The 17399-nt window shown below is 35.7% G+C and overlaps 1 protein-coding gene across 1 annotated transcript; it reads left to right on the top strand.

Moving 5' to 3' along the window:
* Positions 1–15539: 15539 nt before the first annotated feature.
* On the top strand, positions 15540–16766 carry LOC141486381 (uncharacterized). Its single transcript, XM_074184246.1, has one exon. The coding sequence runs from the start codon at positions 15540–15542 to the stop codon at positions 16764–16766; it is 1227 nt and encodes a 408-aa protein (XP_074040347.1).
* The last annotated feature ends 633 nt before the right edge of the window (positions 16767–17399 follow it).

Genomic DNA, 17399 nt, shown 5'->3' with positions numbered 1-17399 from the left:
TTTTTACTAATCAAGTTTTATAATTGGCTGACAAGTCATAAAATTAAATTTGAAGTCATGTTACGGTGACGAATAGGAATCGGGAATGCGGGGATGGTTATCGCCGTCCTATTCAGTTCATGGACTGATCGCAATTTGAGTATTGAATTTCGATAATGGTGCAGTTATAATTACTCAAAATTTTCGTTATCTGTTTGAAATGTGGCGTCCTTGGACAAGTACTAATAGTAATAACGAGTGTGTGATAACAACGCAGACTTTTTCCAGTGTAGTGATTCCAATAACTATGGTGAACAATACGAAAAAGAGATACCAGTGAATAAGATTCAGATGCTTTTGAATATCGAAACACAGAGAGTATATTTCAATATATATAAGAATCTACATCTCAAGTTTGGTTTCGAGGGACACAAACTATTACAAGCAACATCAGATTACAACGGAATGCCTTTCTCAACTGTACGTAAAATAGTCAAAAACAAACCTTATGAACGCAAGACGCGATGTGATACAGGATTATCACAACCTTTAGATTTTAGATGTTCGTCTAATAAAATCATTGAATAAAACAATATACGACTGTTACAAAAGACATGAGATTCCTACAACTGAAATCATAAGGAAGAAATTGAATACTTCCGGCCATAACGTGAACTGCTGTGACAAAACTTTTCAGAATTGGATAAAGACTCTAGTATTTAGATTTAAAATAATAAACAAACGTCAATCAGTTATGGAAAGCAGAAGAATAGTGGAATTGCCTAACAAATACTTAGAACAAATAACTAAATATAGACAAGAAAAACGGCAAATTTTCTATTTGAACGAAACTTGGTATGACACTACACAGTTACTAAAGAATGAACTGATGGTTCGAGAATGTGTACGCCTGATATGCCTGCGAACAAATGATCGCGATTAATCATTGTGTATTTCGGAGGGAGTAAAGAATGGGTTCCGAATTCTTTGAAATTATATGGAAAAAACTTGAGGACTGCAATGTTGACTATCATAAGAACATGGAAGTTGACATTCTCGAGGAAAACACTTTGATCCCAAATTTTGATGCGAATAGTGTAATAGTTCTTGACAATGCGTCCTATCATTTGCGACAGCCCATCAAAGTACCGAATAAAAATTCTAAAGATGAAATTAAAAGTTTTTTGATTAATAACAATGTGTATTTTGAAGATTACTATATCACAAACCAACTATTTGAAGTTTCTCAGACAAAACATTGAAAAAGTGTATGCCCTTGAGAGTATTGCTGAAAAATATGGACACACCGTACTGAGACTTCCCTCCTATTTTTGTGTTTTCAATCCCATCGAGTTAAGTTGGGGAAAATCGAAACAAATCATCAGGCGTAGAAATAATTTTCTAAAATTTGATAAGAAAGTAATAGAGCTAGTTAAAGAAGAAGTATCTAATATTACCGAAGAAGACTGGCAGAAAAGGATTAAAAAAGTAATTTTAGTTATAAAAATATTATTATGGGGATTGGACACTTCCATAATAATGGTGGAAATGAATTCATTATTGATTTAAATAACGACAGGGAAACAAGAGAATATGGGAGAAGAATTATCAAAAGCTTTCGAGGAAAGTTAGTGAAGTGTTTTTGAAGCGATCGATTGTATATATATGTGAGTAAGTTGTATTCAGAAGTATTTTCAGTTATAACCCTGTTATTTGAATCCTCACTTTCCCACTCACCTATATAAACTATATAGTTATTATATATGTCATTATATATTCCGGAGAGGTGCATTATGACTTGCTCATGGTTGCCCCTTTCCTCACATACAGACCTACAAAATCGGGCTGATGCCGCGCAGAGAGTTGAAGTACCTGTGCAACGTGTTCGACTTGGAAGATTCGTTGCAAATTATTTCCCACTATGAAAAGCAGAAATTAATTTCGTTTGGTCGATCCGATCAACCGATATACCGGTTTCGGATGTTTATCCCATCATCAGTACCGGGCATGGTCTCTTCAGAACGGTGTGAACCGTCTGAGTATCACGACCAAACGACGAGATCCATCTTGATTTTATCCAGGTTTGGAGACCAGCTCCCTTACTCTTTTGGCTGATTGTTGGTCTTGAGAGGGACCAATGGGTTCACGACTGATTGATGACGGCATGAAGTCCTTAGACATCAGTGCCGCCCTTCACGGGATACGATACCCCTACCTGGCTGGGGTGGGATGGATGAAAAAGTTATTCATCCGTTAACGGGGGACATGAGGGCCTCATTCGACAGAGTGTCGGGGCCTTCTATATCGGGAGGGGTCGTCTACAGCGAAATCTGTGGCTTCCCTAACTAACGGGTTTTCATGAGTTTCCGTTTTTTCGAAAACTCTCTCATTCCTCGACTGGATGGACTGCCGAATGGAAGGCAGCTGCAAATCTCTGCGGATGGCTTCATTCCGCACGAACCAAGGAGCATTCACAATCATCCTAATTATCTTATTTTGCAACCTTTCCAAAATGGAAATGTTGGATGGAGCCGCTTGTCCCCAGACGCCTGAAGCGTACATGATGACAGGCTTGAACATCGTGTTATAGATCGTGATTTTGTTTTTCATACTCATCTTTGATTTTCTGTTGATCAGAGGGTACAGACTGGCTATCCGACCCTCGATCTTAGATTTAACGAACATAATGTGCGGGTTCCAAGTGAGCCTACGGTCTATCAAAAGGCCGAGGTACTTTACCCGCGCTTGCCAGTCAATCTCCCTTCCAGAGATTCTCACTTTTCTGACCGGAGAAGATAGTAATCTTCCCATGGTTATCGCCTGAGTATCACGACCAAACAAATGTAATTCCACCTAGTCATAGAATCTCTCTGCAGTTGATTCAGTGGGATGTCTACTGTGCCACCTGCAGACAGAGCCAGGAAACAACTCCACAAGCATACTCTGGGGTGGGAGTCGGAATAATGATAAATATTCTGGAGAGGTGCATTATGCCATGCTCAAGGTTGCCCCTTTCTTCTCATGCAGACCTTCGACTTTTTAGGTACGTGTGGCAGATACCCAACGGAAAAAACAACATCTAACCCAGCTAATGACGCGCAGAGAGTTGAAGTAAATCCATCAGGCACCGCGATGATGGGTCTGTCGTGCTTCCCTTTCTCTCACGCATAGGTCAGCGGAAGGAAGGCTTCTCTTTCGTCGGACAGACGCTCAGTGGTTTAGTGTGCCACAGACATATAATAATAATAATGAATTGTCTTTATTTATACTGGCGGAGTTCAGCTTACGCTACTCTTCCACTCAACCAGTATTTTGTACATTTACAAATTGATACATATATATAGTTACAACAAAAAAAAACGAAAATTATTGATAGATGAATTGTCTTACAGATTGCTGTGATCACTGTTTATCGAATATGATCTTCCTAATTTTCTTTTTGAACGATAAACATGGTTGTGGTATTATATATTTATGATATATATTGAAAGTGGTAGAAGCTTTATATGTGAATGATTTTTCATAAAAAAACAGTGAAATGTTTGGGTATGGTAAGGGTGGTAACTGTCCTAAGGTATCTGTTTTGAACTTGATGACGTGGAGTGAGCTTTTTCATTAAATATTCTGGTATTTTATTAAAAAATAATCTGAAAAGGAAATAAACTTGATGCAACTCTCGTCTATTATGCATTTTCAGCCATCGGATGTCATTAATATGAGGTGTCACATTCTACCTATATTTGATATTACAGATGAACCGAGTACACGCGTTTTGGACTCTCTGTATTCTAGAGCGGGCTATAATACTGTTGACAGTACAAAATCTTACCTGCAAGCATGATGTGAAACGTGGCTTAAAAATGTTGATACTAATTTTGTGTATGTACATCATCAGTATCTTTTGGGAAAGAAAGTTTATGGCTTTCTTCTACTCCATCTTGATACAGAAAAAGGATAAGGGAATCTTCCAAAGAAAGGAAGGATGTAATCAATTTGAAAATAAGTAACTCTATACTTGGATGTGTAGATCATGCAAAGAAGTAACTTTCAGACACAAACTGAAAGAAAATCCTCCTGAAACTGCTACTTTCATATAAACATTGTATCACACGAAAGAAAAAAATTCTTTCGAAACAAATACTTCTATATAAACACTGAATTATACAGAAGATACTTTTCTTTACTCAGTTTGTATTTCAAACATTAGTTGTGGAATATCATTCACATGAGTTCTACTTTAATTGAATGGTAACAAATTGCACTTACATGGAACACTGTCACCCTCACTGGTATACATCGATGTTTCGCCTTAAGACATTTGCCTAAGGCTCTTCAGTACCAAATTGGATAACATTATAGAAAATACACACAATTTATTCATGAATTACGATTTTTTAATGTCACGGAATAAGATTGATCTGCTTATGTCATCGATGACATCGTAATGACATTCATTCACCTATTTGATTTAATCCCACCCAAGAGGAATCTTATTTGAATTGAAGGGGTTATATTTTTAGGAGTGTAGTAGGAGTAGTAGAAAGCCAAAAACTTTCTGTCCCAAAAATTAATCACTCCTAAAAATATAACCCTTTCAATTCAAATAAGATTCCTCTTGGCTGGGATTGAATCAAATAGGTGAATGAATGTCATTACGATGTCATCGGTGACATAAGCAGATCAAGCTCATTCCGTGACAATAAAAAATCGTAATTCATGAATAAATTGTGTGTATTTTCTATAATGTTATCCAATTTGGTACTGAAGAGCCTTAGGGCAAGTGTCTCAAGGCGAAACATCGATGTATACCAGTGAGGGTGACAGTGTTCCATGTAAGTGCAATTTGTTACCATTCATTTAAAGTAGAACTCATGTGAATGATATTTGATTTTCATTCCACAACGAATGTTTGAAATACAAACTGAGTAATGAAAAGTATCTTCTGTATAATTCAGTGTTCATATAGAAATATTTGTTTCGAAAGAATTTTTTTCTTTCGTGTGATTCAATGTTTATACGAAAGTAGCTGTTTCAGGAGGACTTTCTTTCATTTTGTGTCTGAAAGTTACTTCTTTGCATGATCTACACATCCATGTATAGAGTTACTTATTTTCAAATTGATTACTTCCTTCCTTTCTTTGGAAGATTCCCTCATCCTTTTTTTTACTTGTGTTGACAAAATCACAGTATTATGCAGGAATCAAAATCGAACCATTTTAATGAATAGATGGACTTTTTGCATTTTGCATGTAGGCTGAAATGAGACACAACGTTTTATTTTTTCAATAATGAATTTTTTGCAGATGTATCCTAAAATAATCAGTGTTCAGTGAATTCAATAATTCACATGTATAATGGTGCATGTAGACTAATAGCTAATACGAAATAATCATAGAAAGGGTGTTGTTTCCATAGACACAATGATATAATATTCACAACTCTATAGTTATTTCCCAGCTTAATAACATTTTGGCAACACTCAAAATTTGAACTGATTTTTCTATTGAGCAGAATTTTCTCGCTGATATGTCACGAACGCGTATGTAATAAATTCTCAGTGAATGATTTTTACACTCGATTTTCTTGACAACAGAACCTCCTATTTTCCATAATCTTTTGAAACTAATTAATACAGTTCATTGTATGATTTTCACTATAAAGGGTTATACAAAACCGCAACACGTGTTTCGCTATACACTAGCTTACTCAAGCGTAAACTTTTAGTTTACGCTTGAATTTCAACAATTTTATACTCTAACATATTATCTACTTGTATGCCTACTTTCTAATGAATGAGTCTACCTGAAAGGGTCAGGTATGAGTTCATCAACTATATGAATAAATTAAATTTGTACCGTAAATATACTTAATTCTTGTCCCCAGATTCAATAATGGCGAATTATTCAGTTCATTTTGATCGTTCATAAAATATTGAGAGTTTTTGAATTTGTTTATTTCTATACTCTCCAACAGGTTAAGTTTCAAATCTTTCTTCTGGAAATGGAGGTGCTTGAATTCATGGTTGAACGCATGTCCCTCTGTGAATAAATGAGTGGCATATGTGGAATTTATTTTTCCATTCCGGAAACTATTTTTGTGTTCCTTCATGCGGGATTCGAACGTTCTTCAAGTTTGACCTATATAAAACATCGAATACGAATATGATCCACATGATAATTTTCAGACTCCCGATTTTTCTGAAACTGAATTTTTATCTTTGTTATTTTTGATGTGCATGCCTGAGTTGTTGTTGGTTTTGAAATCGATATTTACACCTTTGTTGTGCAAAAAATCTGAAATATTTGTAGTAGGTTGAGGTTCTATAACTTTTATCCTCTTCTCTTCGAATTGGGTAAGCTTGGCTGTATAACTTTTTTGATAATAAAGGATTTATTAGACTGCTATCGTAATCTTTGTTGACGGTTATTTGTTTTATTATGTTCTTTATTGAAATTCGCCTCTGACAAGGAAACATTTACCTATCAGTATGTGGATCACACTGTTGAATGCTACTACTTTGTGCTGATACGGGTGGGTGGACGAATTATCAATGATAATATCTGTATTTACTGGTTGACGATAAATTGAACAATCATGTTTGTTGTTGATTTTTGTTATTGTCAAGTCCAAAAACTTTTTAGAGTCGTCCTTTTCCATCTCCATGGTGAATGTGATAAGAGTGGGAGAAAATTGTTGAAATTCAAAACTACTACAATTCAATTCAACAATTTCAACAGACAGTTGACTACAACTGTGAAACACACCAAGGCATCATCCACACCAGTGGGTTACTGTGTATGTTTTTTACTTATGTATTACTTATTACCAATTCCAGTAAATTCGCTTTTCTGCAACTTGAAGCATATCAATAATTTTTGGACTGAGTACCTTGGAAAACTGTTTAGATTTTAATGAAAATTAAAAACGTGCTAGAACCAGAAATACGTCTCGACCCTTTCCTCAATTGCATATTGCACCAAACCTCTCAACATTCAGTCCGAAAATGAATCCGTGGTGGTCTGTATCTCTACGAATATCAGATATCAATGTTACGAGCTCATTTAAAAGCCCAGTTTGTGCAATTGTCATTTCCAAGAACAATCTGCGCCAAGTCCATAGTGTTGAAATTTACATTAACCGATAAACGCCAAAGTGTCTTATTTTTTTAATTAGTTCGGAAGGTACTGCTCTGACATCGTTATCAATCTAGGGTTTATCCAAACACGCGAAATATCTCGAATCTTCTCAAGGAGAAGTTAAAATCCTTTTAATTAGAGTTAAAAGCAAAATCATGATCGCGCGCAACAAGTTAATGCTTCTCAGAGGCTATGAATATATTTAGAACCTTGTCTTATATCTGAGTTATACTCTTCAGTAATTCTGTTAGGTGTTCTAATGTGGTTTTGTGATAAAACCAGCTATTTATTGTCCCTTTCAGAGTTTTTTCATGATATTTTATTAGCGCGTACAATTCTTGATGAAATATATTGCCCCACAAAATATAATACTTCAACAACTAATTCGAATAATTCCTAACTCGCCGCCGGATTGAAAAACTGGTATGGAAATGAAGCAGTCGCGTTGAAAACTATTTTTTAGGACCATAAATTGATTTAAAACCAGTTCAAATAAAAATAAGGAACCACCTTTCTTTTTTAGGTCAATCAACATAATTTTATGTATTGTTTATGACGATAATAAATCATTATAGTAATTATTAATCTTGATAGATATTCTACCACTTATAGAATTCAATGAATATTAAAAAAAATAGATTCTTCAAAATAGTCACAGCTTATGTAATCCAATCCATGCTAACGACGTTACAGCATTAGCAAAAACTAAAAAGGCGTATTAGGAATCACACGTTAAAAATTAAGACCTCATTAGTCCTTAGCTCGCACTATTTTCGACTTTTGAAAGTTGTCGTTTGTAGGGGGGCAACAGCTGGTCAACGGAAAGGGATTTTTTCAACAGATTTGGATCGAAAGAGGAAAATACAAAATACATAGTTATGGGAGATACAAAGCAAGTCAATGAAACTAAACAAAACAAGCAAGTCAAAAAATTTACATATTTGGAAGGTGAGAAAAAATTACTAAGAAAATCAAGAAATATAAGCAAGAATCATGAAAGGAAATCGAAAATATGGAATGGGAAATCATTATTACTGTTGAATTGTGTGTCAAGAAAAGCTAAGAAATGATTTAACGTTGTCTGAAAAATGAGGTGAATTTTCATTTTTCATTAACTTTTATTTTGTCCATTTTTCACACTGAATTTGATGCAAATTCTTTGTATCCAAAAAAATCAACCAAACACGTAAAACACTATCGAAATTTGACCATTCAGCTTATTTTTAGAATAGTCTACATATAAGTCAGTAATTGGGGCAACAGCGATATACCTATGCATTGTTTGGAAACCCTTCCTCACTTTGAATTTGCAATATCACACACCAGCTAGTTTGTACTTATTATGAACAGAATTCCTAGAATTCAGTTGTTGAGGTGGTGAGTGAACATCAAGAAAGTTCACGAGAAGAATCACATGAAACTGATGAACAGCTACGTTTATATGAATTTGAAACATCAACCAGCGCGATTCCTTACGCTTCACTACATGGAGAACGAGGAAGACCTAGGATTTAACGTACTGGTTAGTCAGGCAGACTTAAGAAACAATACTCATGACCCCCAAAGTAACCGGCAATAATAAAAGAAAATATTCTGATAGTTCTGGATTCGCAAATAATGTTCACTTGATAGTGATAGTGATAGTATTTTCTGAAAATGATAGAAACGGAAGAAAAGGTCTAGGAATCGAATTCATATGCGAGCAAATGAGACTTTGGAAATATGATTGAAATGGAAGGAAGGCATCGGAATCGAATTCATACGCGAACCAAAGGGGCTTTTGGAAATATAGCAAATATACTTGGCAAAATTGGAAATGCAAAACTGTAAATCCATTAAGACGACCTCAGAATGAAACAAAGTGTGTTTAAAAGACACATTGATGCCATTGTGTGTGACGATGAAAAATTCGTCAAGTTCTGGACTACGAATGGCTGAGTTCTTGTGAGCGACGCGAAATCGACTAAGGTGGAGTGGGGTAACGGCAGATTGTTTAAAGTTAGACTCTTAACCTATAAATTTCCAATGTGTAACAGGAATACGTTATATCGCTGGTGAACAAAGCATTATGTAAATATTGTTTCGGAAAATTTATCACTGTTCCTGTTCTCACTTTTATACTCCCATAATAACAGAAAATTTCACTACATGTCAATAATCCGCACTTTCCCGTCAAAACGGAGTAAGAGCGTACATGCCAGTTAAACGCATAATGAAACCTTATTTAGACCTCTACGGAGTAAGAGCGTAATTGATAACAAATCTATATTCAACTGCTTTTTGTCGCATTCAGTTATCTTCCTTGATTTCAGAGTTGTTTTCTTTGAAAAATACAGACATCTTTTGAATTTGTCTGCGTATTGTGGAATATTTAAGCAAGCTCTTTCGTACTCGTAAATAAACCTTCATGCAGTAAGTATAAGGAAGAAAACAAAATAAACTAAGTATGTACTTATACTGCCACTGGTCTCAAATATTTCTGCCATTGAAAATTATTTCGTTCAGGTTCCAGATTCTAGTAGAGGTTCGTTTTCCAACTCTAACTCCTTGATTGTATTTTTCAACAATGTGAAATATGTGTCAATTTTTAATGAATTACAATTTCTTTTGCCGGCTACCTCCACGCTTTGTTTTTTTTATCGACGAATTATTTCTTTTGGCAAACCCTACAAACCAACACCGGGGGTTTCGTCTTTGAAAGGAATCCTAATCTTGTTTGACAGAACGAACTGTCCAACAAGCTAAAGTACTTTCTTTCTCGACAAACCAAATCCATATTTCTCCAACTTCAGAATACCCTCAGCAAGTCGTCTTGGATTGGAATCGCGATGCTTCTGCTGAAGGATTTTGATTATATGGTCCATTATTGTGTTTAATGGTATACTATATTGCTTGCTAGCTATATAAGCATTAATACGTCCGCCTTTAATCTCTCCAATAGCTTCTTCTAGCGATTCTCTCGAATAATCACCATTGTTGGTTTTTCTAACATAATTGCGGACCATGGCAACTCTGGAATAAAAACATTAATGAATCACAAAAAATCAAAATAAAGTTAATAAACAAAAAAATCCAAATGAAGTCCCTATCAAAATTCTTCACCAAATTTCAATAGTGATTCAAATAAATTGATAAGTAAGTGTTAGACCAAAATGAATTAAACAAGAAACAAAGCTGGGGCAAGAGCAGACCGATATGCAGTTTCCCCGCCACGTTGATCTGCACAAGTCACACAAGGTAATATCAAAGGGGAAAGAGCAGAGTAATGATTTTTGAATAGACTTATGAAAAAAGGGAAATATTTCCATGTCTAAAATAGAATTCTAACTAACTATATTCTCATGTACTTACCAAAATTTACAGCCTTCAACATAATATTGTCCAATTAATAAAATAATGGAAACAGCACGCCCAATTTGATTGTTTACCACAAACTGATACCTGTTTCTGTCGGTTGTTAAACAGGCGGCTTCTTCACATTTCACTGAACTATCTATATTAAAGAGGTAACAGCAAATAAACGGTTGCTGTTACGTACTTACCCCACTTCACCTTACTTCGATTCTCCTGCACGCTCTCACAGAATCGACGATGTTTTCAGCAGATTTTGCGTTTCGTCGACGTGCAGGTGTTGGTCGATCGTTTACTGAGCAAGTGGACTCAAATTTATCCACCAAATTGCGAATAGTCCTTTCGGTAGGACGATTATGACAACCGTGAAATAGGCGGATCGCGTTGCCCAAATGGAACACTCATTTTGATGAAATAATTTGATTATTTGCACGTTTTGTTGAATGCTATATCCATCCGTGGTGATTCGGCAAAACAGACTGAATGAATGAAAACTAATTTACAGATGACGCTTCAACAAGATGACCGTTATTAATTGTCAAAGTTCGGAAGTCCCTGGATCACATAGTTACATTTTTCTATTTATTTTGATGATGATGTTGAAAAATTGAGAAAATCTAAAATTGTAAAAATAGTTAGTCTGCATAAAACTTATTGTGCAAAAAGTTTGGACATGAATTATTGTTACTTACACGATATTGTTCAATCTCCCATAGCATACTTTCATGAAAATGTTTCGTTACGTGGTGAATACAAAAAGTAATATTTTATAAAACCTCCATTATATCGGCAGATTGTGAATTTAAAGTATAATTGTGACACATCATTGGAATTCTATACCAAATCGTAATTTTCAAAAAAAATTCATACTCTCCTTTTGAAATATAAAAATTGGATGCGCTTTCGGTCAAACCGAAAGTGTTATATTTGGTTTGATACTTACTAAATTGTACATTCATAACATCAAATCGAAGTACCGAATTTGAAACATCCATACGGAATAACAACAAAGATACAGGGGGGTAAATTCGTTCGGGGTCACCCGGTATATTCAAAATGAAATAGTACAATATATTCATCCAAAATATAAAAATTTGAGCTCCTGGACAAAAACTAATCCCATATCCAAATTCAGAACAAAACAATAATTCAAAGTACTTGGCGGCCAGCCAAATGCTGTCGTCCGTTTCGTTTTACCAAATACAAACCAAAAAAATTTATTCAAATTCACAGGAAGCTACTACTTACTCATACCATGAGAAAAAGTTAAGTGGTATGTCAACTCGTTTATTGCAAATTATCGTTTTAGTTTGATTCATGGCATTGTTCAACGACTAGAACACACTCAATCGTGATTTCATCAATCAGAGTAATAACAGTTAGTTTATGAAAGTTCGCAAGATCATGAAAAATTATATTTTCAAAAATGTAACAAGGACAAGAGACGGGGTTCTCGTTATCTCGTATAAACCACTCAATCAACAAGTTATCAAAGGCATAACAATAACGAACATTCATATTTATGCAAATGCGCCATGTCAACTCGATTTTTCATCGGTCATTTTTATGATTGACTGTGAACTTAAATTATAATCATTCTTGGCATGAACTACAATCCAGCCAGCCATCTAATTTTTCAATTTCAAAATTAGTCACAACTGAAAATATGGTAACGCCTCGATTTCTGATGAATTATCCCATATTGAACACCTTTGATAATGGTTAATAGATAGACGTCCAAATGGAATTTCATTTCAATACAAATTAGAGAAGTCTATCAGTGGCGTATATATGGAAACCAATAGGGTTAATATTAAAATTAGGTAACTGCTTGTTTTGCAGCTCATATCAGGAAAATAATCTCTAAAATGCTCAGTTAGATTTAATAAAAACGCCTACTAGAAATCGTCACGCAAGAAAATTGAATTATTTAAAATAACATATTTTTTCAACTCTCTAACAGTACCAATTTGCCCACTATAAAGTTTCAATAAAACTTTTTTACCCATTGTTGGAAACACAGTTTCCAACAAGCTTCTTCTGATCCTTTATTAGTTATTCAGTTCCAACTTAAATTGTGCTTAATCCATCCCTGAACGCGCTCTGTCAATTCATTTATTGCTTTCCAACTCCTACATCTGTAAACCTTTAGGTTCCTTCAACGAATTCCCAGAATTCCAGAAACATCGCCCCTTTCCCTTATCGGTCGACATGTGGCGATTAAAAATTCCCAAAAAGAACCGAGAGAGGTACAACGCATTCCGAGATTGTCCTCCGAGGTAGTGAAACCTAACTGACTTTTCTTTCTCCTACTGAGATTTAGTCTCTTCATTTTTCAATTTATCCACGACGCTCGAATAATTTCGGCGTTTGTATTTTTTCCAAGTTAATAAGTAAAAAAGGTGAATTTGCATACATTAGTGGTACATTGTGCATAGTGTGTCTTGAAGAAGGAAACGTTTTGTAAGTAATTTAAACACAGACTATCTTATGAGAAGCAATTTGCCAACGCCCAATGTTACTTGTATGTCCTACGATTTTGTAAGATGGTAGCTGCTAAGGATTGTAAATATATTTAGTTAACGAACTGATTCAGCGTCAATTTATTCAAAAAACCAGCCACCTACAAGGAATCCAGTCCACTAATATCGAAGTTGATTATAACTCCCCCGTGTTCGAGAAAGGGCAATTGAACCCATCCCGATCATATGGTCCTTCGAGCCGGATGCTGAACAGTTCGTTCTTCGATTAATGTTGCAAAAACAACATTGCTTCTTTTCGATTATTCGGATTTTCTAGTTGTATTACAAAAATACAATTTCCAAGTTCCAGTTCCAACAGAGGATATCGTCAACTGAACAGTAACGATTCGCTCCAGAAAACATTTCCACCGCGCGCAGCGTAGTGTTAACATTCAAAAACTCTTGTATAAATTCATATTTGATGTTTCAGTTTGCTGCCGATTATTTCTTCTTACAGTTTGACTTAATTTAAGATATTGTTGGGCGTTTCTTACGTATCCAAAAAGAAAGAAATCTTTGTTTTGGCATTTGCTCTCTCCTATTAGAGTCGGCTTTATTTGAAATAATTTGATTGAGCCCTTTCAGGAACGGCTCTGAAAAGAGTTGATTTTTTTCTTTCGTCGAAAAAATTAATTTAAAGTAATCAATTTCATACTCCAGGGCCGTATTTAAAATTTCGCAGCCCTTTCTTCTCGTAGCGATTTATTTATGAAATACAATTTTAAATGAAGTCGACTATACCAGTTTGATTTGCTGTACATTTTAATTTATCGCATATTTGATTTACTGCATATTGATTTTTTCCATGCAATTTTCTTGATACATTGTTTAGTGATATTTTTCGCACACGGATATTTTGATTGAGTTGATTTATGACCTATGTTCTAGTGCGGTTATTGCATTGTGTAAAAACTTTACGTGTTCCCAACGTTAGCAAGAACATTTACGCTAATTTTTCAGTGTCAAAAAAGTTTGTGCCGTAAGTAAAAATTTAAATCTACGTCGCGAAAGGCAGAGCATAGTGTTCGTCCACAGAATCCTGCGTGGTTCTTTCCATTTTAGAATAGTTGTATCATTTAGACTATAGACAACTTTACGATTTCTTAATTCAAAACACACAATGCAGTCCTTAAAGAAACAAAGAAAAAATGCTAAAGCCGCGATTACACGAACTCAAACTTGGGCTACTCAGAATTTAGAGTCCGAAAATGATTTGTTTCTCCTTCAAACTAAATTAGGTAATTTAGAAAGTGAAATTACTAAGTATATCAGTGCTCAGGATGAAATTGAGGAATTAGACCCAGAAAAATCTGATACAGAAGATAGAGATAGTTTACAAAATAATTTTGATTTATCCGTTGCAAGTTTTAAAAAAAGGATTCACAGTTTAACCATTCCTTCCACCTCTCTGTCTGCCCTTTCCATTTCAAATAGTATGCAATCCGTGCCTGCCTTAAATGAACAAGGTGGACGAGTAAAACTTCCTCAAATTTCCATACCCCAATTTGAGGGTGATTATGCAAAATGGGCGCCGTTTTATCAATTGTTTACTGCTTTGATAAAAAATAACAATTCCTTAACTGATGTTCAAAGATTAATTTATTTGCGTTCTTATATGAAAGGAGAGCCTTTGTGTCTCATTGAGTCACTTGAAATCACAAATGAAAATTTCCAAATTGCAATAAATATTTTAGAAAAAAGGTACGAAAATAATTTAGCTATTATAAATTCACATTTAAATTCTATAATGGATTGTCCGAACATTACAAAATGTACTTCTTCCTCCCTCAGAGACTTTTTAGTAAATATTCGAAAGAACTTGGATGCCTTGAAAAATTTGAAATGCCCAATTGAACATTGGGATTTAATTATTCTTAATGCTGTCATGAAAAAGTTAGATTACGGTACTAAAAAGGAGTACCAGTCCAGTAGAGATTTAAAAATGAATCCTACTTTAAAGGAATTTTTTCAAATCATTGAGGCCAGATGCAGTGCTTTAGAATCCTTGACTCCTTCCTCTCATTCCGCGTCGCATGAATTAAAATCAGAAAAGTTCTCAAGGACAGGTTCAAAAACCGCGTTACATGTAAATGGTAGTTTCCCGACCAGTAAAGGTCGAATTTGTTGGTTCTGTAAGGTCCCTGATCATGATATTTATAAATGTTATAAATTTTCCAAAATTAGTATTGATGAAAAATACAGTTTTCTTAGGTCCTTGGCCCTCTGTTTTAACTGTCTGGGTGGCAAACACCTGCTGACCGAGTGTAAGTCTAAAAGTTGTACCCTATGTGGTAGAAAACCCCACACACTACTTCACAGAAACTCTTCCCAAGGTCATGTTCCAAAAAATTCCCAAAACTCAAATAATAGTCCGAGAGATAGTCCCAGGCCTCACGGTAGTACGGGGGCAATTCCGAAATTAGTTCAAACTACAAGTCCCAGTCAAAATTGGCGTTCGTCTCCCCTTAATCCTCCCACTCAAAATGCTGACAATACGGCGCACTTCCGAGCCCTTGAGCCCGAACCTCAGGCAATTACTCCGGCATCTTCGATGCCATCCGCACTTCTTGTTGGTAAAGAAGATCATGAAATTCTATTAGCCACAGCCGTAGTAGATGTTCTTTCCGAAAACGGTTATCCCGTTAAAGCTAGGCTGATTCTAGACAACGGCAGTCAATGTTCCTTCGCTTCTGAAAAATTCGTAAGAAAATTGAATAATAAAACTTACGACAATCAAATTCAATTTTCCGGCATAAGATGCACTCCTACTGTTTCTAACAAAATGTTAGATATTGTTATCCGTTCCAATACTCATGAGAATTTTAGCCTCAAGGTGTCTTGTGCAATACTCCCGGTAATCACTTCCAAATTACCTAGAATTCCGCTAAACAAAAATAGCTTGAATATTCCGTCAGAATTCAGACTTGCTGATCCAGAATTTCACATTCCATCCGATGTGGATGTTCTCCTGGGCGCTGACGCCTATTACGACATTCTACTGCCACAAATCCACAGGCTAGGTCCCAAACTTCCTACCCTTCAGCTGACGAGGCTCGGCTGGATTATTGGAGGACAATTGCCTCCTCAGAGGGTTCCGAAACACGGCAAGGTTTCACTTCTTTGCCAAAATGCCTGCGAATCCACAGATTCATTAGGTGAAATTCTTTCTAGATTCTGGGAAGTCGAAGAGCTTCCAAAGTCTAAGTTCTTATCAGCAGACGGAGAGCTTGCTGAACAAATTTTTATTCAAACGCATGTGCGTCACAAAGATAGGACGTTCCAAGTAGATTTTCCGTTCAAATGCCCCACTGAAAAGATTCCTCTTGGGGATTCCTTCCATATTGCAAAAAGGCGATTTACCAATTTAGAGAAACGGCTCCAAAATAATCAAGAATTATTTTCCGCTTATAAAAATTTCATTGATGAATATGTGTCATTGAAACATGCCACATATGTTCCATTTAATCCCACCGACAAATCCGCTGAGATAAAATATTTCCTTCCGCATCACTGCGTCATCAAGGAGTCCAGTGAAACCACGAAACTCAGAGTAGTTTTCGATGGCTCCACTAAAACTTCTACTGGATTTTCTTTGAATGATCTTCTACACAAGGGTTATCAAGTACAGCCAGACTTGTATGATATATTTTGCCGTTTCCGTCAGCATTCTTATGACCTGACCTGCGACATTGAGAAAATGTACCGCCAGGTTAAAATGAATCCATCGCAAAGACATCTCCAGAACATCCTGTGGAGAAACTCCCCCAAGAAGAGCTAAAATGCATTCAACTTTCCACCGTGACTTATGGAGTCACTTCCTCCTCTTTTTTAGCAACTAGAGTTCTGAAGGAGCTCGCTTCCAATTGTAAAGGTTTCCCGTTAGCCAAAAGGGCATTATTGAAACAGACGTACGTGGACGATGTGCTTCATGGCACAGATTCCCTTTCCGAGTTAAAAGATTCTTATCATCAACTCAATAGTTTGTTAAATTCTGCAGGTTTTAAACTGCACAAGTGGTCATCCAATTCTTCACAGTTCAGAGAAAAATATTGTGAAGATCCTGATCCAATCCAATACGAAATAAAAATGGAAGACAACCCTAGCAAGGTGTTAGGTTTATCTTGGAATCCCTGTTCTGACAACTTAGCAGTTTCTCTACCGAAAATTTATTGTAATGATACTCCGTCTAAGCGCAAAGCGTTATCAATCACTGCTCAAATGTTTGACCCGGTAGGCTTTCTGGGCCCGTTCATAAATCTTGCTAAAATTTTCCTGCAAAAACTTTGGTTAGCAAAAATCTCCTGGGACGAACCGCTTCCTGTTGAATTGTTCCAAGAATGGAAGGGATTCATCAATTCAATTGAATCCCTAAAATTTCTTAAAATTCCTCGATGTTTGTTTTCCTCAAAGT

This window comes from Leptinotarsa decemlineata, unplaced genomic scaffold (genome assembly GCF_025532065.1).
Source record: "Leptinotarsa decemlineata unplaced genomic scaffold, Ldec_3_MD MMD2_tig00026354_RagTag_RagTag, whole genome shotgun sequence".
NCBI lineage: Eukaryota > Metazoa > Arthropoda > Insecta > Coleoptera > Chrysomelidae > Leptinotarsa > Leptinotarsa decemlineata.
Note: the sequence above shows the minus strand (reverse complement) of the source record. Positions and strands in the feature narration are given on the sequence as shown.